At 50.8% G+C, this 23,083-nt stretch overlaps 5 protein-coding genes and 1 pseudogene across 5 annotated transcripts; 3 read left to right on the top strand and 3 right to left on the bottom strand.

Moving 5' to 3' along the window:
• Positions 1 to 102: 102 nt before the first annotated feature.
• Positions 103 to 2,057, bottom strand: RHOD (ras homolog family member D). The gene is made up of 5 exons (XM_042882058.1): positions 1,051 to 2,057; positions 878 to 965; positions 643 to 752; positions 344 to 448; positions 103 to 270 (listed from the first exon to the last, which is right to left on the bottom strand). The coding sequence occupies exons 1-5, from the start codon at positions 1,192 to 1,194 to the stop codon at positions 103 to 105; spliced, it is 615 nt and encodes a 204-aa protein (XP_042737992.1). The 5' UTR covers positions 1,195 to 2,057.
• A 106-nt stretch (positions 2,058 to 2,163) lies between these two features.
• On the top strand, positions 2,164 to 3,105 carry LOC122185877 (mas-related G-protein coupled receptor member H-like). The gene has a single exon (XM_042882057.1). It carries the CDS (start codon positions 2,188 to 2,190, stop codon positions 3,103 to 3,105), a length of 918 nt encoding a protein of 305 aa, XP_042737991.1. The 5' UTR covers positions 2,164 to 2,187.
• Positions 3,106 to 4,393: 1,288 nt separating this feature from the next.
• LOC122185917 (mas-related G-protein coupled receptor member H-like) lies at positions 4,394 to 5,878 on the bottom strand. Its single transcript, XM_042882127.1, has 2 exons — positions 5,590 to 5,878; positions 4,394 to 5,385 (listed from the first exon to the last, which is right to left on the bottom strand). The coding sequence occupies exons 1-2, from the start codon at positions 5,662 to 5,664 to the stop codon at positions 4,414 to 4,416; spliced, it is 1,047 nt and encodes a 348-aa protein (XP_042738061.1). The 5' UTR covers positions 5,665 to 5,878; the 3' UTR covers positions 4,394 to 4,413.
• Positions 5,879 to 9,304: 3,426 nt separating this feature from the next.
• Positions 9,305 to 11,569, top strand: LOC122185900 (mas-related G-protein coupled receptor member B4-like). Its single transcript, XM_042882095.1, has 2 exons — positions 9,305 to 9,513; positions 10,052 to 11,569. Exon 2 carries the CDS (start codon positions 10,088 to 10,090, stop codon positions 11,075 to 11,077), a length of 990 nt encoding a protein of 329 aa, XP_042738029.1. The 5' UTR covers positions 9,305 to 9,513; positions 10,052 to 10,087; the 3' UTR covers positions 11,078 to 11,569.
• Positions 11,570 to 14,518: 2,949 nt separating this feature from the next.
• On the top strand, positions 14,519 to 15,581 carry LOC122185899 (annotated as a pseudogene).
• A 5,967-nt stretch (positions 15,582 to 21,548) lies between these two features.
• On the bottom strand, positions 21,549 to 22,748 carry LOC122185953 (proto-oncogene Mas-like). The gene is given in 2 exon segments (XM_042882181.1): positions 21,549 to 22,733; positions 22,735 to 22,748. Coding segments are annotated over 2 exon segments (1,020 nt in total). The 3' UTR covers positions 21,549 to 21,727.
• Positions 22,749 to 23,083: the final 335 nt, after the last annotated feature.

Below are 23,083 nucleotides of genomic sequence, written 5' to 3'. Positions count from 1 at the left end.
CCAGCAGGGCTCAGGGGTCCCCAAGTCAGTTCCCAGCCCCGGGGGGGTGCCAGTGGTCTGTGTACCGGGGCTGCCCTCCTGCCAGCCTCATGGTGCTGGGACTCAGCAGAGCGCACAGCCGTTGCGGGGCCACCTCTTGCGGCGGGGCCGACGGGCGCCACGGAGCGCGATGGTGCAGGCCTCAATGAAGACATCCCTGACATTGTCCCGGTGCAGCGCTGAGCACTCCAAGTAGGCTGCAGCCTGCACCTGCCGGGCCATGGCCTCCCCCTGCAGGCAGCGGTGCTGAGCCTTGGGGGAGGACGTGGAATGCGTCCCTCCCGCGGCAGGCAGTGGCACTGACCTCCTGGAAGGTGACAGACTCGTGGTGGCCCTGCCGCAGGTCGATCTTGCAGCCCACCAGCAGCACTGGCACACCTTTACAGAAGTGGTTGACCTCCGGGTACCACTGCGGGAAGGAGATGGGGAGTGGGACAGGCAGAGGGACGTGCAGGACAGAAAGAGAGAGAGACAGACTGGCAGTGGGATGGGACAGGCAGGTGACAGGAAGAAGGACAGACGTTGGGACAGACAGCGGGGTGGGCAGCAGCCCTGGCTCCGTGTCCACTTTGTGGGGTTGGAGCAGCTGCGGGGCTGCGTTACCTTCGTTAGGATGTTGTCATAGCTGCTGCGGCTGGTGACATCGAAGCATATGAGGACAACGTTGGTGTCTGAGTAGGACAGCGGGCGCAGCCTGTCGTAGTCTTCCTGCCCTGCGGTGCCCCAGCAGACGCCACCCGTCACACACAGGTTCCTTGCAGAGGAGCCCCACCTGTCCCCAGCCCAGGGGGTGCCAGCTGGGGACACCCTGAGCGTGGGGCAGTCCCTCTGGTCCCACCTGCTGTGTCCCACAGGTGGATCTTGGCAGGCTTGCCTCTGATCCGGAAGGAGGCTGTGTACTTCTCGAACACTGTGGGGACGTAGACCTGGCGGGGACAGGAGATGGCACGGGCAGGTCCTCGGGGCTGGAGTCCCCATCCTGGTGCCGCTGGCGGGCTTTAGGCCCCTCACCTTGGGGAAGTCCCCTCTAGCAAAGACCATCAGCAGAGATGTCTTCCCACAGCCCCCATCCCCGACCACAACGGCTTTGATCTCAGCGACCGTGGGCTCAGGGGGCCCCAGGGCCGAGCTCTGACTCTCAGGCAGCGGCTGCATGGGACGCTGTGGGCTGGGATGTGAGGACAGGCACAGGGCTGCCCAGAACACTGCGCCCGGCCCTCACCCCTCTCCCACTCCCTCCCTGCTCCCAGATTTATTGCCCAGAGCATCCGCAAGAGGCAAAGTCCAGGGCGGAGGGAGGGAGTGACTCACGGCCCTGCCAGTGCCACCCTGTGTCACAGCCAGTGATGCACTGGGGAGCTATGTCTCTGCCCCAGTGCTCCCCAGTGCCACCCATGGCTCTGTCCTACTGCTGAGGGGTTTGGGGTCAGGAGGTGCTCAGCACCTGGGCACCCCCTGGGGAAGGAGATGCTTCCCATGGTGTCCCCTTGTCCCTGTTCTGGACCCAAAACAAAGTTCCCCCGTCCCTGTGACAATGGGGTGCCATGCCTGTGAGCTGCAGGCAAATGCAGACAGTAATGAACAATCTCAGAAGGATGCCAACACATTGGGAAGAGTAGGGGAGGAGATGGCAGTGCAATAAAACAATTAGGAAGGTGGTAATTGCCACTTTAAAGAGATATCAGGTTGAATTCTAAAAGCATGGAGATTCTTTCACAGCAAGATGAAGCTGCTGCAGTATTTGTCCTCAGGGGTATTCTCCCAGACAAAACATTTCTGTCAAGACCAACAGAAATTTGTTGAGTGCAGAGGCTTGGTGCTGCAGCTGCTGTTGCTGGGTTGCCCAGCACTCCTTGGAAGCTGACTCGGTCCTGCAGCGGTACCCAGAGAGCAGCTATCATCCAGAGGGAGCCTTGTGGGGACCCGGAGACCCAAGATCTCCTCATCGAGACGAAAAAGCCCTGCCAGGACCGGCCCCAGGCTGCTGCCTGGAAAGGTAGGGATGGGGCAAACCCACACCTTGCCTTGTGCCCACAGACTGCCTGCAGCTCCCCCCGCTCCCCACTGCCCTCCACAGTGCTCCCACCCTGCTTGCTGCCCCTTCCCACTGTTGCCCTGCTCTGCCCACAGCCGGGACCACCTCATGCCATGGAACCCAGCCACGCCACCCCGTCCCCTGCATTGCCGATGGCTGCTGGAGAGAACACGTGTGAGATGGACGTCTTTGATGCAGCTGTGGATGGGGCCACGCTGCTCATCAGCCTGTGTGGCCTGGTGGGTAACGGGGCCGTCTTCTGGTTGCTCAGCTGCCGCATCCGCAGGAACCCCGTCACCGTCTATGTCCTCAACCTGGCCATGGCCGACTTCACCTTCCTGCTCTTCATGCTCACCTACACCCTCCTCAACCTCCTGAAAGACCTCTCCTGCTCCACGCTGCCCATCTTAGTGAAGCACCTCGTATCACTCCTCCTGCTCTCGCTACTTGCCCACAACATGGGCATGTATCTGCTGGCGGCCATCAGCATCGAGAGGTGTGTGTCTGCCTTCTGCTCCGGCAGGACCCACTGCCACCGTCCCCAGCACCTGTCAGCCGTGGTGTGTGCCCTGCTCTGGGTCCTCTCCATCACTGTCATTGCTGTGGTGACATCCCTGTGCCTGTCCCACCAGCAAGAGCAGTGCCGCCTGGCACTCATCGCCATGTACATCCTCAACTTCCTCCTTTTTGCCCCATCCATGGTCATTTCCAACATGATCCTGCTCATTAAGGTGCTGTGCAGCACCAGGCAGCGCCAGCACAGGAGGCTCTGCATCGTCATATTTCTCACAGTCCTCTTCTTCCTCCTCTTTGGAGTCCCCCTCAGCGTGTGGAATTTCATGCAGCATTTCAGCTCAGACCCACTTGGGCATCACCAGGTGGTTTTCCTGCTCGCCTGCATCAACAGCGGCATCAACCCCTTCATCTATTTGCTGGTGGGTGGCAGTAGGAGGCACTGCTCTTTGGCATCCCTCCAGGTTGCCTTCCAGAGGGTCTTCGAGGAGACCGGGGTCACTGTGATCTCCGCCTGAGAGCCCACTGTGATTGTGCTGGCCACAGCCCCCATCCTAGCTGCATGCCCACACTCACATGGGCAGGCCTGCGGTCACCCTCCCGTGGCTGCATATCAGGATGTGTCTTTGCATGGTCATTATTTTACCCCTATCCCTTTCCCATTCCACTCCTGTTTGTCTGCATTCCATCCCCAAATGTTCCCCCTTCCCATCCCTGTCTCATCCCATTCCTATCCCTGTCTCAGTCCCTGTCCTTGACCTGCCCCCATGTCTGTCCTCATCTTCATCCCCATCTCCACCCCATTCTTGTTCCCCATGCTGTCTTGTACTGTCCCATTCCCTCCTCTCCCAGTTCCCATCTCCATCCCAATACCCGTTCCTTCCCTGCTATCCCACCCTTCCCCACCCCATTCCCTATCCTGTTCCTATCTTCACCCTCATCTCATTCCATCCTCATCCATTGCCATCCTCATCCAATTTCCATCCTCATCCACATCCCACCCCGCAGCCCTACTAGTACCCATCCCAATTCCTGTCCTACTCTGCCCCATCCTGATCCACGTTCCATCCCATCCCATCCTCATCCTCTTCCCCTTCCCCATCCCGGTCTAATTCCCATCCCATCCCCACCCTCACTCCCACCGCAGTCCACCCCACCCCTTCCACATCCCCACTCCGGTCCCGTTCCGTCCCCGCGTTCTCCAGCCCCGACCGATGAGGAGCGCGGGGCTCTGCTGCCCTCCAGCGTGGAAAGTGTAGAACGCTGCTGCCCTCCAGTTGCTGCTGCAGTCCCGAGGAATACCGACCGCTTCGCAGCTCTTTGCGGAGTATCTGCCGCCTCCGGGCTCCACTCCGCTGCGGGCATCTCCGGGTCTTCCCCCCCCAATAAAGCTGCTGCTCTGCCACTGACTCTCATTCTTCTGCATGGCTGGGGGTGGAGGGCGGGTTGGGGTTCTCTGGTCAGTGGAGTGGGGACAGGCACGCGGGTGGCTGGCACCACAAATGGGCTGGGGTGTGCACATGGTGTCTGCTGTCAGCAGGAGGAGGCACGGCTGGGGAAGGGCTGCCCAGGGGTTGGGGGACGGGGGCTTAGAACACTGAATGTGTTTCATCCTCTTGCATGTGGGTCAGTCCTTCCCAAAAAGCAGAGAGGCTGGGAGTAGCGCCTCAGGGACATCGCGGCTGCACTATCACGCACCCGAGGGTGCAGCGAGAGAGTGATATACCAGGATACAATGCAGACATTTATTGACCGTGCTCCCCAGGAACACCAACCCCACCCCCTCACCCCCCAGAATTCTCCTAATGTAAAGCAGTGGAAAGGCTTCAAGGGGCTGAGCTCAGCGTGCGCATCATGGAGTTGTTGCTGCCCACACCATCATCACCCAGCTCCTCAAAGACCCTCTGGAAGGCAATCTGGAGGGATGCCAAAGAGCAGTGCCTCCTGCCGCTACCCACCAACACATAGATGAAGGGGTTGATGCTGCTGTTGATGCAGGCGAGCAGGAAAACCACCTGGTGATGCCCAAGTGGGTCTGAGCTGAAATGCTGCATGAAATTCCACACGCTGAGGGGAACTCCAAAGAGGAGGAAGAAGAGGACTGTGAGAAATATGACGATGCAGAGCCTCCTGTGCTGGCGCTGCCTGGTGCTGCACAGCACCTTAATGAGCAGGATCATGTTGGAAATGACCATGGATGGGGCAAAAAGGAGGAAGTTGAGGATGTACATGGCGATGAGTGCCAGGCGGCACTGCTCTTGCTGGTGGGACAGGCACAGGGATGTCACCACAGCAATGACAGTGATGGAGAGGACCCAGAGCAGGGCACACGCCACGGCTGACAGGTGCTGGGGACGGTGGCAGTGGGTCCTGCCGGAGCAGAAGGCAGACACACACCTCTCGATGCTGATGGCCGCCAGCAGATACATGCCCATGTTGTGGGCAAGTAGCGAGAGCAGGAGGAGTGATACGAGGTGCTTCACTAAGATGGGCAGCGTGGAGCAGGAGAGGTCTTTCAGGAGGTTGAGGAGGGTGTAGGTGAGCATGAAGAGCAGGAAGGTGAAGTCGGCCATGGCCAGGTTGAGGACATAGACGGTGACGGGGTTCCTGCGGATGCGGCAGCTGAGCAACCAGAAGACGGCCCCGTTACCCACCAGGCCACACAGGCTGATGAGCAGCGTGGCCCCATCCACAGCTGCATCAAAGACATCCATCTCACACGTGTTCTCTCCAGCAGCCGTCGGCAATGCAGGGGATGGGGTGGCGTGGCTGGGTTCCATGGCATGAGGTGGTCCCGGCTGTGGGCAGAGCAGGGCAACAGTGGGACCCTGAGAGATGGGTGGGGAGAAGAGCAGAGGCACAGAGAAGAGAGAGGGCAGGGCACTGCCAGGGGCTGCTGCAATGCAGAGGAAGAGCCCTGAAGTTCTTGTGGTCCCTGAGAGAGCAGGGGGGGAGCGAGCAAAGGAGAATGGGAAAGGATGAGGGAAAACATTGCACTTAACTGTAAGTTTTATGAAGCTGCTGCGTAGGGCTGCCTTTCCATCCATGCTTGGGCAGACTGGTGTCAGTCTCAGCATCTCATGCGCCCTTTGGAGCCGTATCCTGAAGCAGATCCCCTCAGGCCACTCGTACAATGAAGAACGTTCCCCAGTCCCTTGAATGTCTCTGGTTTCTCCTTGGCTGTTCACCTTGGCTCCCCTGTGCCATGCACACCAGCTCCCCCAGCCACAGTGGAGTCCCGACAGTGTCAAGAAACGTTTTGTAATCACCACTGTGTCAGAGCTCTGCTTCCTTGTTTTTATTTATCTTGGCCTTTTTTTTTTTTTCCTTTTTGTCTTCCCACAAAGGAAGTGGCTTTTGCCAGAAACCATGAAAGCAGGCATTTGTTAATTGCTCCTCAGGAATTTCTGATTCAAGGCACTTCTTTCTGCACTGTGACTGACAGCTATGAGACCCTTCCTTCTGCTTCACATTTCACTATTCCTCATAGGGCTGTTACTGCTGTGATGCTGGCAATGTTGGTGATGCTGGCAGTGATGGTGACGCCTGTGAGTCTGGCAGGGTGGTGGAGCACTTCTTAGAAGGTCTTCTGGGAAGAGCAGGAGGATTGTTGGAAAATATCTCTGCAGAAATACACCACCAGAGGGGAACCAAGAATGACCGTTTGTTGTTGGTCTAATTCAGACACTAACAATTGACAGCAACCAAGCAGCACTTCACAGATCCCATTGGTTGTTGATAGTGCCCCTTAATGACACAGGTACTCAGAAGAATGCCTTCTCTGGTGCTGTGCTCTGTTGGAATTCTCTGCATAGACTTTTCTTGAAAGAAAACAAAAAGGGACAGGATTTCTGGAGCTTAATTTCAGACAGCTGGAGGCACAAGAAGTTTTGCTGTAGGCTGGAGGAAGCGCATTTTATCTTGTAGGCATTTAACTTTTCCCTTTTGGAAAAGGGGAATTCTCAGGGGAATTGGTAAGGTTTTGCAGCCAACATGGAGCTTTCCTCCAGATGTCCATTTTTGCCCTCATAAAGCAAACCAGAATCAGGCACATGGAAAAGCCTCCAGCCTCTTGCTGGCACCGCTGTGCTCTGTGTGCTCCTCCACGGCCAAGATGGGTCTGGGAATGTGCTGAGGGGAATTGGGAGCGGGCGGGGTGGAGGGGCTTGTGGTCAGGGGAGGAACATCTGGGTAGGGATATGAGAGATTCAGAGACAGCAACAGAGACTGTTGCGAGATTTGGCAGCACAGCTGCTCACATAGCCAAAGCAGAGCTCTGCATGAAGATCCTTGAACTTCACTTGGGCTACCTAAGCAGCCCGAGGGGAAAGGGTCTCTGCTTGCTATGGCTCTGCTGGAATCCTTCAGAGCTTCGTCCCGGATTCTCACAGTGAGATGTTCTCAACCAGGTGTTGCTGCAGGTGGAGGAGTGCGAGTGACGGAGGTCCTGCAGAAACCACCCCCAGAGTGCACCGGATATTGCAGCAAGAGGAATTTGGATTAATTAAATTCAGTTCATTCATAAGTTCCTGTGATTTGGAGTTTTGTCCAGCTGGCTCTGGATGTAGAAGAGACGGTAAACATCAGACTCCAGCTTTGCTTTCTGCTCTTTGTTTCTCCCTGGGCTTGCTGTCAGCCTCTTAGCAGAGGCGTGAAGGTGGGGTTGTCCAAGGAAAGGTGCCCGATGGTACTGCTGGGCTGGGAGCTTTCTGATGCAGGGACATGTTGCTATAAACAAGGAAGCAAAGCAAACCTGGAGTCCTACAGGGTAGACATATAATCATGGAATCATAGAACCATTAATGCTGGAAAAGACCTCTAAGGTCATCATATCCAATTGTTAACCCATCCCCACAACTCATAGAATCATAGAATTACTATGGCCAGAAAAGACCACTGCCATCCCCAGGTCCAACCCCAACCCATCCCTGCCATAGCCACTACACCATGTCCCTCTGTGCCACATTTCCACACTTCTTGAATACCTCCAGGGACAGTGACTCCACCAAGCCTTTCCCACCAGCCCTGCAGGGGCGCAGGCACCTCATTCTTGGTCCTTCTCTTGGGATGTTCATAGGGAGGGGACCCTCAGTGAACCTTGGGGATGTGGAGCAGTGAGGAGAAGGATCACAGAATCTCCAGCTGAGGCTAGAGACACCTCTAGGTCACCTGCCCCAGCTCCTGTCCCAGCAGGGCCAGCCAGGGCAGGGGCTCAGGCCCAGGTTTTGGTGGCTTTTGAAGACCCCACAACCCCACAGACTGAATAACCAGAGGAGCACAGCACTGGGAGTCACTGCTTTCCCTTTCATCTCTTCCCTTTCCCCAGATGAGGAGACTGCAAGAGTAGGAGGGACCCACATCCTAACACCACGGCCTCACCACTTACAGGGACTGTGGGGATGGATACATTGGGATCCAATGGAATCAGATGCATTCCAGCCCATTTTCCCCAAATGTCACCGCTAGCATCACACTGCTCTTCAGCCTGTGTGGGCCATCCTTTGGCTTCTCAGCTTTCACCCTGACCTATCATGGAAGTTAGAACAAGATGATCTTTGAGGTCCCTTCTAACCCAAGCTATTCTATGATTCTATTCTGTGATCTTCCTCACTGTTTTCTTCCTCCTACTCTTTGCCATCCCACTTCGTGTACACTTCTTCCTCAACTTCTTTGTCTACACTGATTTCATATTTGACATCTGCCTGCTGCTGGCCTCCATCAACAGCAGCATCAATTCAGCTCTTTACGTGCTGGTTAGGAACTACAGAAGCAGAGCATCCGCTGCCTTCATCCCCACAATTCCAGAGGAAAGGACGGAGAGGGACATAAGGGACATTTTCAGCTCCATCTGGCTTGGTGTCTGCCTGCACCACTGGCAGAGGATGCCCATCTCCCTCAGCCTGACCAGAGCTGGCAGCATCATTCAGCAACCAAATCTTTATACTGTCACAGGGTTTATCTGGGGAGGCAAGAGGGGACAGGCAAAGAAACAAGTGCCTGTGATCAGCACTGTGTCAGCTGGACGGAGGACAGACAGACAGAAAGGCTGACAGTCTGCTCTTTGGCAGAACACGTGTGTATATAGGGCAGTGAGCAGGATGTGCACAGCATTATGCAGGCTTTCCTTGGAGCCTGCCTTCTGATCATCTGCTTGCACTTGAAAGGATCTACTTGGCAAGGGAGTTCTGTAGCTGGGGAGGCAAAGGCAGCACCCAGGAGGGAGAGAGGGAGAGATGTCAGCAGAAAGCCATGCACGCTCTCCAGTGCAGCAGGAACTCTCTGAATTTCACAGGCATTGCAGCCATCCTGAGCAGGGCTCATCTCACTGAACTTTGCTGTCCTGGGAAGCTTTGGTTAGCTCCTGTGCACACAGCAGAATGCTGTTGGGAAGTGCCAAATGTCACTGTGAAGTTGTGGCACACCTAGTTTGGAATCAGACAGAAGTTCTGCAGCAATGCCAAGATTGTAGCACAGGATCCTAAAGATCACCTCCTGAACAGGCTCCTCCAGTTCAAAGATATGGCCATTTTAGGAACAGGGTTGCTTTAAAGTGAAATGAAAGAGGAACCTGATGGAGAGACAATCCGCTTTTCCCATAGGTCTGGCTTCTGAGATCTATTAGTCATTTCCTGTATGACGATTATTACCAGAACCCTGATGCCATTAAATACAATGAAATAGTTTTCTTTTTTATCCTTTTTTTTGAGAATCCCTGAGAATGTGACAAATATGCTTTGTGGAAGGACCTAAGAAAAATGCTGATGGGTGCTGCACAGGCTCTCCAGGACGTGCTTGTGTCCAGTTTCCAAATGAGAGTTTGGGGAAACCTCGTGTGAAGATCCCATTGTGGGTGTAACAGCTGGCAAGATGATCTGAGTCTGCAGCACATCTGCTCCTGTGAAGATCTCCAGGCTGCGACAGGAAAGGTCAGACTTCTCTGGATTACTTTTTTCAGCCTAATCAGTGTCTCCCTTCGTTGGTTTTGAATAGGTTGATCAATTTGCATCATTTGTGAATGGAGAAGGATATTGGGAGCTACAAATCTGGTGGTAAAAGGTGGTAGGGGAATACAGACATGGTTGACTTACTGAAGGAACCCAGCAACTGAGTATTATCAATTGTAACATCATGCACCTGAGAGTCCATATCAGATCCACCCCCAAACCCCCTCTCTCTTTGACATCTCCAGGGACAATCCCATCATCTTGTTATTGCCCTCCTTCAGACCTGTCTCATCCAGAGCTAGGAAGAAGGCATCTCCCTTGCTTTCACTCCTCGCCTCATATGCACTCCTGTGCAAGGAATGTCATATCAGCTCCTCTCAACCCCCTTCCGCCCCTTCTGTCTCTCATTTCTCTTTGTGCTCCTCCATGTGAAAGGTAGGGCACAGTTACAACGAGCTGAAAATCCTTCTACAGGGGGTCATCAGATTTTCTAACACACCTCTGTCTCTCATCCCTCCAGCTGTGTGAGAGGAAGCTGGAGCAGCACGGTTTCACAATGAGCATGCCGCTCCCCACCGCAGGAAGAGCCAGCCCTGCTTGCTGGAGCCAGCCCAGCACGATAGCTTACAGCAGAGCTTGGCACCACGGGCTGCTGAGGCAAGCTGGCTCCTATGAGGACGACTATGACTGGACCCACTGTGAAGCCAGTGCTTTGAGCACAGTCCCTGTCACAGTGCTCATCTGCCTCTCTGGGCTGGTGGGCAATGGGGCCATCCTCTGGCTACTCAGAACCCGCGTCCGCAGGAACTTCATCACCATCTACATCTTCAACCTGGCCGTGGCCGACTTCACCTTCCTGTTCTCCATCATCATTGCCCTCATAATATTTTATGGCCCACAGAGCTTTTGTCACAGTCTGGGCTCACAGGACGTGATGACAGTGTTGAACATGGCCATCACCTTTGCTTTCATCTCCGGTGTCTACCTCACGGCAGCCCTGGGTGCCAGGACCTGCCTGCCTGCCCTCCCACAGCCCCTCTGCCCTTGCCAGAGCTCCTGGTGCTTGCCAGCACTCCTGTGTGCCCTGCTCTGGGCCCTTGCCCTCTTGCTCACTGTGACCCTCTATTTCTCCCCACTGATGCTAATTGCCTTTGTCTTCAGCTACCTCTTGTCGGTGCTTATCCTAATTCTTTCTGGTTTAGCCCTCTTTGCTAAGCTCTTCTGCTGCTCATGTCAATATCCGCCGAGGAAGCTCTGCATTGCAGTCTTGCTTGCTGTCATCTCCTTCCCCTTCTTCACTGCTGACTTTGCTTACTGGCTGTTGCTAAGGCTGTTTGATTTTTCGGCTCTTGCTTTTGGCACCTCTCTCCTATTCGCATGTATGAACAGCAGTATTAAACCTGTCCTTTACTTTCTTGCTGGGTGCTGTATGAAGAAGTTCACAGTCTCCATGAGGGTTGCTTGCCAGAGAGCTTTTGAAGAGGTAATGGAGCCAGAAAACGTAGGTGAAGCTTCCCAAGAAAGCACAGTGGAAATGGATGTTTAATCCATTTGAACCTTTTGCTTGGAATCTTTTGCTTTGAATCTGGCCTATCCAGCAGGGCTGAGCTGTCTCTGTTTCAAAAGGAGCTTGCGCTACTCTGTGGGCTACTAAAGCAGAGCCACAGAGGCTCTCAGTTCCTCATGGTGCTTTGCCTTGGGGCTTCTGCTGAAGGCTTGAGTGCTGCTGGGTATGAGGGTCAAAACTCTTCTGCTTGCATCTCCATCGTGTGTGCAAAGACGGTGTGGAGACCTCCCATTCAGCTCTTGAACAGACAAGTGAGGCAAAAGAACCTCTACACCAGCAGTATGAAGGCTCCTTTGGGATGTTTCCAGCTCTTTGGACAAAGCTTTTGTGGACATGCTGAAAAGAGAAACATGTCTTAAAATCCTTGGAGCTGCTTTCCTGCAAAGACACTCTCCTCGCAGCCAAGAGCATGAAAAGAATGTAACATACTTACATTACCTACTCCACACTACTGAATTACATTAAATTACTTATGGGACATACTTGCACAGCATTTGCTGTTTGTAAAATGTCATTGGTTTGCTGGGGTGCGTTGCACATGCCTGGGGAAGCCCGGTCCATCAGAGCAGATCCTGTGTCTTCTCCAGGCAGAGGCTCAGGAGCAAAGTAAAGCTTTCTTTATGCAGCCACCAGCTGTGAAGCTCTGTGCATGTGAATAAGACCTGTAGACCCCAAGCTATGCAGATATGAGTGTTTGAGGACGTGGCTTGTCTCATCCAAAGACAGGCCAAGTGAAACAGGTGCCCCTCTGCAGCAGAGCCCTCTTCCCATCACAGGGACACAATCTCTGCTGCCAGCCCCGAGGAACCCTGCCAGGCAGGTAACCACTCCTGGAGCACAATGCCTTATCTCCACACCTGACTGCCTGAAAATATCTGGAAACACCAGGGCTTTTTTGAGCAACTCATACAGAAATCATGATTTAAAAAATGTTATCCATGCAAAACGACTCTGGGAAAGGCCAGCAGGATTTTTGATTTGCAAATCAAACCTGTTTAGCTGCATTCAAAACTTTCTGAACGATGTCTCCCATTTTTATTTATTCTTTTTCCCACTAGTAGGCACCTTAGGCAAAAAGCTACATATATATAGATATATATCTGTATATATACATATATATATATAAGTATATATACACACTTCTGACTGATTACTGTCACCTTGTTCTATGTTCTGGTAAAGGTACACAGCTTTTTTTGCTGTCAGGGCAAGGAGCTGTGCCTACAGTTGATGGAGGTTTATTTGTAATGACAGAGGCAGGGGAGGAGAAGCAGGCACTGTGTCACAGCAGGAACGCTGACATATCTCTTCCCTCTGGGAATGGCATCCAGCAGCACCCTTCCTAATGCCTAAGAGGGACACAACTCTGCCCAGCCTGGGGCATGAAGGCTGCTAAAGTGACTTCTCCATGGGATCTTTCAATGTGGCACTGAAATCATGGCTGAGTTACTTGTGTATTCCCTTTGCCTTACTTTAGGAACAAAACCATGGGAATTATAAGGTGTACTGAAAGAACATTACTTTAATGCTACAAAACAAAGGCTGTTAAGGATGCCATAAAGAAAGCAGATAGCCAGAGTTCTGATAGAAGTTCATTTCAAGTCAGATAATGATTTAGGTTGCTTCTTATGAAACCTGGTTGTCAACAGAGAAAACTGCGACAAGCTGCCCTCCAACCCCAACTCCTGCCATGCACTGGTTGCCCCCCACCAGCTCAGGCTGCCCAGGGCCCCGTCCAGCCTAGCCTTGGGCACCTCCAGCAATCCCATTATGTCCTCCACCTTCATCTTCCTGTGGCATTCAGTGTTCTGCTGTGCACAGGTGGTGATGGAAGAAATCCCCAGCTCTCATCTGCTACTTTGCTATAGCTTTACAGCCTGTTTCGCCAAGGGGATGGTGGGGGTGAGGCCTGGCAAGAGGAAGGTGGAACGGTGAAAGTGAGCTGAGCAAGGAATCATTAACAGCAGGGGCAAAATAGCAGAAAGCCCTCAGAAGTCTCTAGCATCCTGTGGCCATAATGCTCCTTCTACTCATCGTTCCACAGGTGTGGAACCACTCCCAGCCATGCCAGCCCTTTTCCTGGCCCCCAGGCTCCATCACACCCACACCCTGCACCTGGGATGCCAGCAGAACCTTCTCAGCAGCAGCCAAGCAGGCAGAGGCCTGCTCTTGTCTCAGCTTGCTTTGAGAAATCACCAGTGTTCAAATACATAACAGCACCGGGGCTTTGCCCATGCATCTAGTTGCGCTCTTAACATGCATGAGATTACGTTTTGTTGGGTACACCGTGCTGCAACTGTGCTTTTATTCATTTAAATGGTTCCTCTCTCACAGTTTCATCCTTTCGCATTGTCGTCCTCATGGCTTATATTCTCTCTCATGCATTTTCCATCTTCTGAATCCTTTTTTTTTTGAGTTATTGCCTGTTTGTCATCCCCAGTAGTGAGATCCTCCAAGGGGATCTTCTGATTTCACATACTGAACACACAATAAGGAACCTGGTCCAGAGTCTCTCCGAGGAGAGCCGGTCCTGAGACCACAGGTAGACTTGAAACGAGGCTAGAGCAAGACAGTGAATGGAGGTGGAGGTGGGGATTCAGGCAGGTACAGCTCTTTCACAGCTCAGCCAAAGCCTGGGTACTCTGACCTAACACTATCTGAAGCTCATGGCCCTGTAGTCGGGGTGAATGGAAGGGGTCAGGATAAAGGCCAGCTGCTGCCTTCAGGACCATGGAAGGGGGAATCAGAGGGCCTCAAATTGGACAAGTTAATGTGCTGTGATGTTCACATAGTCCACTGTTCTGGCATCTGGCCCTAGATCTTCCTGGGCTGGGACGTGTCTTTCACAGACCTCTCACTCTCTGCTCGGACAGCCCAGCCTGCATTGTCTGTCCTTGGCACTATGCTCCTCTTCCTTAACCTCCAATCAGAAGACTCTGCTTGCCCTTGGCTCAGCAGGACTTTTCTTCTGTTGTTTTGTGACTATATCTAACTGCAGTACACACCAGAAAGTATGCCAAAACTCTGCCCCCAAGAAAGCAGGAGAAAGTCTTCCACCAGTGGGTGCACACACCAACAACCAGCAATCCCCACATGACAAGGCAAAGCTGTGGATGGGAAGAGGAAAAGGAAGGGGGTGACAGCAGTGTGACAAGTTTGTGAGGTGGGTGAGCCTCCTGACATAGCCTCTCGGCACAGGTCTGCTCTGCAGGATGAAGTAAAGTGGGGTGTTCTGGCAGCTCTTATCGCCTGGCAGGCCTGGCCCTGTGATGAGCCGTGAGTTGGAGGCTGGGCTCGGGCAGGTGGGAGATGCTGCCTGGCCAGGGATGGAGTTGGAGGCTGTCCAAGGCATGGCGGGGGTTGGGGTCCTGCCCAGCCTGGCCTGGGGCTGATGAAGGAACGTGGGCAGAGATGGCAAGTGTTGGGAGCTCTGATGCCCCTCACTTGCCTCCCCTTTCTCGTCTTCCATAGGAGGTGGCGGGAGAGGGATGAGGCATGCCCCAGAGCAGGAGCTTCACCACGGCAGAGACCACCTCAGCACACTTTGTGCTGAACTACACCATTTCTGGGTACACAGACTCTTGTGAAAACACCATGTCAGAATGCTTCACGCTGAATTATGAATATAAGGTCAATTTAGGTGTCTGTATGGAGATCTCTTTCTGTGGACTTGTGGATAACACGATAGTCATGCGACTCCTGTTCTTTCACGTGAAGAAGAACCCACTGTTTACACCCTAAACCTGGCCATTGCTGACTTCTCTCTGCTCCTCCTCTTTGCTCTCTTCGTGTTGTTACCTTTGAGCTTAACCATCTGTTCTCTCTTTTACAACATTTTTTTCCTATATGAAAATTTACATTGCAGTTGGATTTTCATGCCACTTTGATCTCGGCAGCCTGGGTCTCCTTACTGCCATCAGTGTGGAGCGGTGTGTCTCTGACCTCTTCCCCATTTGGTATCAATGCCATCAGCCAAAGCACTTGGCAGGCATCGTGAGTGGGCTGCTGTGGTCTTTCACTGGGTCTTTGGTTTCCTTCACGTATCTTGGCTTTAACTTTGGTGAAGAACATGTGAAAACGTTTGGAGCTGTATCTGTTGCAATATGTGTGGCTTTTTCATTGATGATGTTGATTTCCAACCTGTCCCTGTTCATCAAACTCCAGTGCAATTTTCGGAGACGGCACCCAGGGAAACTCTATACTGCTGTCCTGACCAACGTGATCTTTTTCTTCGTTTTCATTATTCCTTTCAGTGTGGAACCTTGCAGATAGACTGCAATTGTTTCCCAAAGGCACCTCTCTGCTGCTGGCGATGCTGAACAGCAGCATCAATCCTGTCATTTACTTCCTGGTGGGGCGCTGCTGGCAGCGTTGCTCCCCGTGCTCAGTGACCGCTGCCCTGTGCAGAGTGTTTGAAGAGAAAGCGACCAGCGAGGAGGGGAGCCCTGCACCTGAGGACAGAGTGGCTGAGACCATGGTGTGAAACACTGCTGGTGAGGAGGCCTGGAGATGCAGAGCCTCACTGGCAGTCTGTGGGCTGCTGGGGTGACACAGCTGGAGCTTGATGGGAGGGTGTGTGGCACGGTGCTGCCAGTGCTGCCCAGCCAGGCTCTGCTGTGTATGGGCTGTGTTCCCCGAGGGAATGACTCTTCTTGCCCTGGTCCTGTGAATAAACTCTGATTCCTTGTGGTCAGCAAGTGAGTTTCATGGTCTTTGCGATAATCCGCTGAGGGAGAGTATGGCATGTAATCCCTGGGGGATCGCAGGACATCTCTGCTATTCAAGCAAGGAAGGGTTCTTCGAAAAGGATTGCACAAATGGGCAAATCAATGGATCAGAGTGGGAAACAAGGGTAGAGAAGCGGGGTAGAGAAGAAGACATGGGATAACAATTTAGGGGATGGAAGGGAGGGAGAGAGAAGGAGAGAGAGAGATGAGGAAGAAGAGAGGGAGAAAGAGAGCATGTGAAAGGAGAAAAAAACCCCAGTGAATTGTACCCATGGTACAGATGAATAAGATTTGGTGAGACAAGAATCTCTAATAGGTAAAACCCCATTTTCAGCCCTTTCCAACCTTCAGATGCAATCTGTGAAGTGACCTGCCTGGGCCATTTGATAAGAGGCAGTGGGTGAAACCCTGATGCTGTCATACATCCACGTGCTGCTGTTCTCAGTGTGGGGGATCTCCTGGTCCAGCACCAGGTACAGGCAGTAGAACCCAGCAAGGCAAAGCTGTGGGTAGGGGAAAGAAAACGGAAGGAGTGATACTGAGGAGCTGTGGGCAGAGATGGCAAGTGTTGGGACCACCAATACCCCTCATCTGTCTTTTCTTCCTTGTTTCTCATAGGAGGCAGTGGGAATGGGATGGAACAGCCAACGAGAGCAGCAGCTTCCCCATGGCAGAGACCACCTCAACAGACTCCTCTCTTTTCACTGATTCCTTGGATGCTGTGAGGGACAGGGGTAGGGAGCAGCTCTTCTGATGAATGACAAGCTTTGCTGGTTGACTTGTCTCTGTTCAGGTGGGGTGCTTGGCTCTGTGGCTTGGTGATGCATTTGATGGCTGTGTGGCTCCTGATCTTTCATGCAAAGAACAGCACCTTCACTGTCTGTATCCTGACTCTGGCCATCGCTGCCTTTGATCCGATGCTCTTTTGTTTTGCTTTCCATTTGTAGTGCGAGATTTTTTGTTTGTTTGAACTTCCCAGATTTGATTTTCACTACAGTTCATCTCACGCTTCTCTTTTGTCCCTTTAGCAGCGTGTATCTCCTGAAAGCAGTGTGGAGTGATGTTTTTCTGTGCTCTTCTAAGTCTATACCGATGCCACCACCACAATAACTTGTCAGGCATCATGTGGTGGGTGCTCAGGGCTTTTCCACCTACTTAACTTCTATTTGCAGTAATTTTTACCCAACATCTGTCTATGGTGACACACACAGCTTTGTGGCCACCATCTCAGGCTCCTACAAAGACTTCCAGTGATGCAGATGCCATGTACTGGAGAGCAGAAATGCCCAGGCAGGGGTCGGATAGGAGCAGCAGGGCCTGGAGATGTTGAACCCTTGCAAGCAGATGGAGGATCCCCATCCCCTCATCCCAGTATAATAAATTCTTGTTCCCTTTGGTCAATAAATAAGTGTTTGTGGTTCTCTGGGAGCATCTATATCTGCCTAATTGGATCTAGGTATAAAGAGAAAGTATCTCTGGACCTTGTATTATTCACTCCAGAGAGCAAGAACAGCTATTAAATACTAGACTAACACAGCTGGAATCAGCTGCTATAGAAGAAAATTCACTTTTCTGACATTTTTCACCCCACAGTGACTTGAAGGTTTTTCCTGTATCTAATATAAAAAAATAATTCACCTGGCTCAGTCTCCATCTCTTGTTTTCATTCTTCCCTTTGTGTCTTCTCATTACGATTTGCCTTATCCTTAGTGCTGCCTTTGACAGTCATTTACATGTTATTTCCTCTCCCACATGTTGTGCAATGTTGAGCATTCCTGGTGCCACATAGGCCATTTGGTTATCAATAATACCAGAGTTCTTATGATGGCACCAGCCATGAAACCAGGAATTTAAAGATAAGATCCTTCAATTGGTTTCCATTTCCTTACCCAACACAGGAGGCAGAGAAGAATGGATGATCTACGCATTAAACTCCTTCAGCTGTCATTCCAAGGCCATGAAGTCCCTTTTGATAGCCCTTGATCCACATCTCTCCCTATATGGAAAAGCAGTAAGGGGACGTGGTCTGCTGGCTTTACCAGGCTAGGTAGTTTCCTGGTGATGTTCCTCATCTGACCCTCAGGAAGGCAGCAGACTCATCTAAGAAGAGGGCATGAAGAAGCTGGGCATGTTGGTCATTCCCAGGCTTCATGGCCTTGGACAGCTGGCGTTTGAGGGGCATATACTTAACAGCTAGCATGACATAAGATGCTGAGGAGAGGACAAAATCATGCAAGAATTTGGAGAGATGTGAATCAGCCAAGTGTGGAATAAGTGCAGAGGAAAATGAATAAAACAACCTAACAGAAAAAGAAAAGTAAGTGGAATGTTGCTACTTAGAATGATAGGAGATGGGCAGGCGTGGCTGCACAGTGACTGCGTGCATGTATGCCTATGAGAGGGGACAGAAAATGGTACAACAGGGAGACAGAGCACCAGATGGTGATGTAGATGGTGCCATGTAGATGGTGAGGAATTGGTCAACTTAGCCCTCAAGTGCTCACCTGCGCAGCTGAATTGAGCTCTCAAAGAATCTGGCATCTGTAATTTGCTTCAGGCTGTCTTTCACTTAGTTTCTAATTTATCCCATTGGATTTTTGGGAAGGTGAAGATGTTCCTATCTTCAGGTTTCAATGTGTGTTCTTTAGTACCAGCACAGCAGAGCAGGTTCTGACAGGAAGGAATGTGTTTACTGCGTGGAATAGGATGGGGTGAAGTCAGCAGCAACTGAGAAAGGGGTTCTTCTATGTCATGAGGCAAAGCCACATTTCTGCTCTGGTTGCTCTTAGATCAGGCGGGGAGCAAATCACCTCCCAGAAATTCCATCACTAGCGCTGTGCTGGTATACATCTTGAATCTTTGGAAGGCTTTTTATGCACTTGTACTAGGGCCAAATGCTCTTAAGCTAGGGATGTATAAACAAGCAGCCAAGAAGAGATAGAAGAAATTCTCAGAGGAATGGAATTTGTTTCATTTTGTCTTTCTTCTGAAATCAGATTTGACAGGGATTAGATTATCTAAGAGAAAGTATACATTTTCCCAACTTCTCCTCCAAAATGCACTTCCAGTGCAGCGTCCCACCCCACATACTGTCACTGACACTATGTACAGCAAAAGAAGGTGATGACAGTGCCTTCAAATGAGACACAGGCACCACAGAGCAATAACAGGTCCCCTTCCAACAACCAGTGATAGCTCAAGAGAAATACAATCTCTGTGCAGAGAGATGCTACTCCCTCCACTGCCAGCCCTTAAATGAAGGTGAGGAGGGGTGGATCCAGGCTCTCAGTCCCCCAGTCACTCAGGTGCATTGTTTGCACCTGAGCTCCCTGGCTTAGCCAGGCCTTTTCACCTGGTGCTCAACCACTGGTTCAGGGTTTGACCCAGTAATTCCACTGCACCCCACAAAAACCAATGGCTCATCCCGATGGGGTGAAGAAGAGAGAGTTCTAACAACGTGTCTGTGCAAGTTGTGGGATGGATAGGTGTTGGCCCCAGAGGGACAGGTCACCCTCCAGGTGCCATACTACGAGGAAGCAATGGTCTTCCTCCTCTTTCACATTCCAGAATTGCCTTTGAGCAGATCTGACCCACATTTTGTGATGTCATTACTTGACTTTGTCATCTCTATTAGTTAAAATCAAGCAGAGTTTGGTGTCAAGCTGACAATTCTTTTATACATGACTTCTTGCCTGCAGACACTTTGAAATGCTGTCTCCAGTCTGGGTAGGGCTGAGTGACCATGTCAAGCTTTTAAAGCATTCAACTTATAGGGCCTGAGGTGGGGTTTTTGAAATGTTCTCACCAGCAAGCCTGTTTGCGCTGTTTTACCTCCCCTGCTCTCCTCTTCATCTGATCCCAAGTTGCTCTGTGGGTTGTGAGACATCACTTAGCTGTGAGCTTATGAAACCCCTAAATAGTGCAAAAGAAAACTGTCTAGAGGTATTGCCTCTCCTCCCACTCCCAGTTAGCTGATTCTGACTCTCCTCCTTCCAACAGGACAACACAGCCTTCTCCCTGCCTGCTTCCCCTTCCTTCCTGTGGCACTGTTATGCTTTCCACTGTGCTAGTTCAGGGTGGAAAATCCTGCCAAGGATGTCCATTTCATTGCTGACTTCTGGACCACAAGAAAGCACTGCAAATATCTGCAGATGCCACCTCTGAGAATGCCTGTCTCACACCACGCATGGGTGCCTGCAGTTGTCATTTACATACAAGTGTCACCTTTTAAACATCCAAGGGAAAAGCCAGAAGGTGTGTTTGCTCTGAACGGCGCTTGTCTTCATGATGGGTACATGTAGGGACAACCAGGATGGAAAGTTTTTCACAGCGTACGTTCCATAGGTTTTCATCAGTTGATGGCTTCTTCTGAGAAGATAAACATTTAGTTTTTAATAGAGCTTGTTTTCCATTAAAAAAAAAAAAAAAAAAAGCCTTGAAACATTTTTAATAATAAAGGAAATGAGCTGAGCCTCTTCTCTCCCAGTGATAAAATCATTACAGATATTAAAAAGAATACATTTTAACATGCTTTCAGATAAATGGACGGTCTCTTCCCCCCATCAGTAGAAGCCAGAAGCAAAGAAAATCTCACTAAAAAACAACTGATGACATAGGCCTGGTCTGAATCAACCGTGTGTATGATGCAGAAAAATCTCATTAAAAATTAAATAATAATAGAAATGAGACTCAATTTTTCGGCTTTCAAAAACTGTAAAGAGGAAGTAAAAAGCAACCACAGATGCTGGGGTGACCACTGTTTTTAAGTGGTATTTTTTCAGTATTTAAAAAAAAGGCAAATGAACAGAGAAAAGGGAATAGACAGTAGAAGAATGCAGCTTCCCTTAAGAAACTAATTGCAGATGAGAGTACGAAGAGGAAATCAGCAAGCTTTCTCATAGAAAATGTCTTGTATTATCTTATTCTATTGAGTTAGGTTAAAAGAGCAAATCTTGTGTGGAGTAATAGTCTAACATTTCAAACAATCACATCTTATGTGTCCAGTCATTGGGGCTGAAAAGAATTTCTTGCAAATTTCTGATATGTACTTATCTTCCCTTTTCTGTTTTATTATTCTTTTTCTTTTCTTTGAACTTATTTCTTCCAGTAAGTCAAGATGTGTTGGATGCCATGTTCTTATCGTCTGGGAAGGGAAGAAATAACAAATTCTTGCTGCAGTTAAATGCAGGTACTTTTGTGCTGTGTTGGAGAAAGCTAAAATGATACACAACTCTGACTCTGTATTTACTTGAAATGCAAGAAAACAGTGCATGCAACACAGTGCATGGAGTTGCAAGGCAAATTGGAAGGGGATGGAGCTCTTTTCTACTACATTACACCCACAGTGTGAAACGCTCCTATTAACTAATAACTATTAACTAATTAACAGAGACTTCCAGAACATGAAGCATTTCACTATTTGAAATGCTCACATTAGAAAGCAAAGAATAATTCACTGTACAAGCCACAAAGATTGCATATGTTGCTGATGTGCAAATAGTTAAAATTAATGGAGCTGGACTCTCTTCTGGGAATCTCTTATCTGATTTCAACAGGAAGGTCATAGATCCGCCCTCATCTTCAGAGATCTGTGTAAAAAAAAGTGACTGAATATTAATGCTCTGAAAAACAGAACTTAATATTGAGTGGTAAACTGAGCAGGATTCCTGTGATGAGACGCAGCCACCAAGGCATTTTGCCTTATCATTTAATAGCTGCTGAGAAGAAATGCAGTCCTAATGTGGGCAGAGCCTCAAGTAACTAGTGAGAGGGCAGGTGTTCAGAACGGGGACTGCTAAGGTTGGGTGGGACGGACCTCCAGCAGTACCTCAGAGTTCTTCAGCCCTGTGAGCAATCACCTCTCATCTCCAGAGCACTAGTGCTGAGTGGGCACAGAAGGGTGTTAGGAGGACATAGTTATTGTGTCTCGGGTATCCCGTTCCTCTTTGTCATCTGCCGAATCTTCAAAGGCCCTCTGGAACGCCAGCCTGAGGGTGAACTTGATCCTCCGGTCCCTGTAGCTCCCCACAAGGAAGTAAATGACAGGGTTGAGAGTGCTGTTCACACAGGACAGCACAAAGCCGATCTCGGGGGAATAGAGGAATTTGTAGCCCAAGAAGTCAAAGAGGATGAGGACGCTGAGAGGCACGGCAAAAATGAGGAAGAAGAGCACGGTGAGCATGATGACGGTGAAGAGCCGTCCTGTTCGGAAGTTCTGGGAGCTGCACTTGACTCTGAGGAAGAGGGTCAGGCTGAAGAACACCATGAGGGGTGTGCAGACCAGGAAATCCAAGACGCCAATGGCAATGAGCAGCATCCAGCAGCTGCCGGAGGGGCGGATGGAGCACAGAATATAGCCAGCCGTGTTCAGTAGAAGAGAAAGGCCCCAGAGCGAGCCGGAGATGATGGCAGACAAGTGCTTTGGGCGGTGGCTTCGGCACCAGATTGGGCAGAGGACGGAGAGGCACCTTTCGATGCTGATGGCTGTCAGGAGATACAAGCCGGTCCCGTACATGAAAAGATCCAGGAAGAGGAATATCCCAAACTGCACTCCTACGTTGAACTGCATCAGATACTGGATGCTCTCGATGGCGATGCAGAGGAGATAGCCAAAGTCAGCGGCAGCCAGGTTTAGGATGTAGACAGTGAAGTGGTTTCTGCGGATGCAGAAGCCAAGGTACCATAGAACCACGCCATTTCCCACCATCCCACAGGTGGCACTGATGAGGCAGAAGCTCTCCATGAACTTGAGAACGGCATATGATGGCTCTGGCTTTCCTGCAGCGCTGCTGTGATTAGCTCCTTGGACCTGGTTGTCTGTGTCTGGGAGGAAGAATGGTGGAGTCAAAGTACTCATGTTGGGTGACTTTGCACACACCTGCGGGCAGAGAGGAAAGAGGTGGTAACTCGTGAGTTTCCCTCATGATAACCCAATGGTGTTTCTGGATTCATCCCAGTTCTCTGTAGCCAGAGCTAGATGGCAGAGGGAGAGAGGGCAGAGTTTTACTTCTCAAAATGTTGTATTTCTGGCCAAATTCTATACAGCACGTAGGAAAATTTAAACCACATGTTTGTCACTCCTTTGTTTTAATTCACTTCTGAGGCCTTTTTACAGTGGAAAACATGCATTTTTAAAAAGAGCAAGAGCATCTCAGGTTAATCGTGCCTGAAAAGTACCTCTTTTTGTTGCCTGAGTAAAAGAAGAACCCAGTGTTCACAAATATGGCACAAGTGTCTTAGCATCATGCTGGTAGGATTA

This window comes from Lagopus leucura, unplaced genomic scaffold, assembly GCF_019238085.1.
Source record: "Lagopus leucura isolate 7727_CA_CO unplaced genomic scaffold, USGS_WTPT01 Super-Scaffold_100033, whole genome shotgun sequence".
NCBI classification, from domain to species: domain Eukaryota; kingdom Metazoa; phylum Chordata; class Aves; order Galliformes; family Phasianidae; genus Lagopus; species Lagopus leucura.
The sequence above is the reverse complement of the archived record's forward strand: the minus strand, read 5'-3'. Positions and strand labels throughout refer to the sequence as shown.

Excerpts from the sequence above, each read along its gene's own strand:
- LOC122185917 (XM_042882127.1), bottom strand. The coding sequence starts at position 5,664 with ATGCTGAGACTGACACCAGTCTGCCCAAGCATGGATGGAAAGGCAGCC. Across the intron at positions 5,386-5,589 it reads GCAGCTTCATAAAACTTACA|CCGGGACCACCTCATGCCAT; the intron begins GTTAAGTGCAAT and ends CTCTGCCCACAG.
- RHOD (XM_042882058.1), bottom strand. The coding sequence starts at position 1,194 with ATGCAGCCGCTGCCTGAGAGTCAGAGCTCGGCCCTGGGGCCCCCTGAG. Across the intron at positions 753-877 it reads CCACCTGTGGGACACAGCAG|GGCAGGAAGACTACGACAGG; the intron begins GTGGGACCAGAG and ends GGGGCACCGCAG. Across the intron at positions 449-642 it reads ATGACAACATCCTAACGAAG|TGGTACCCGGAGGTCAACCA; the intron begins GTAACGCAGCCC and ends TCCTTCCCGCAG.
- LOC122185900 (XM_042882095.1), top strand. The coding sequence starts at position 10,088 with ATGAGCATGCCGCTCCCCACCGCAGGAAGAGCCAGCCCTGCTTGCTGG.
- LOC122185877 (XM_042882057.1), top strand. The coding sequence starts at position 2,188 with ATGGAACCCAGCCACGCCACCCCGTCCCCTGCATTGCCGATGGCTGCT.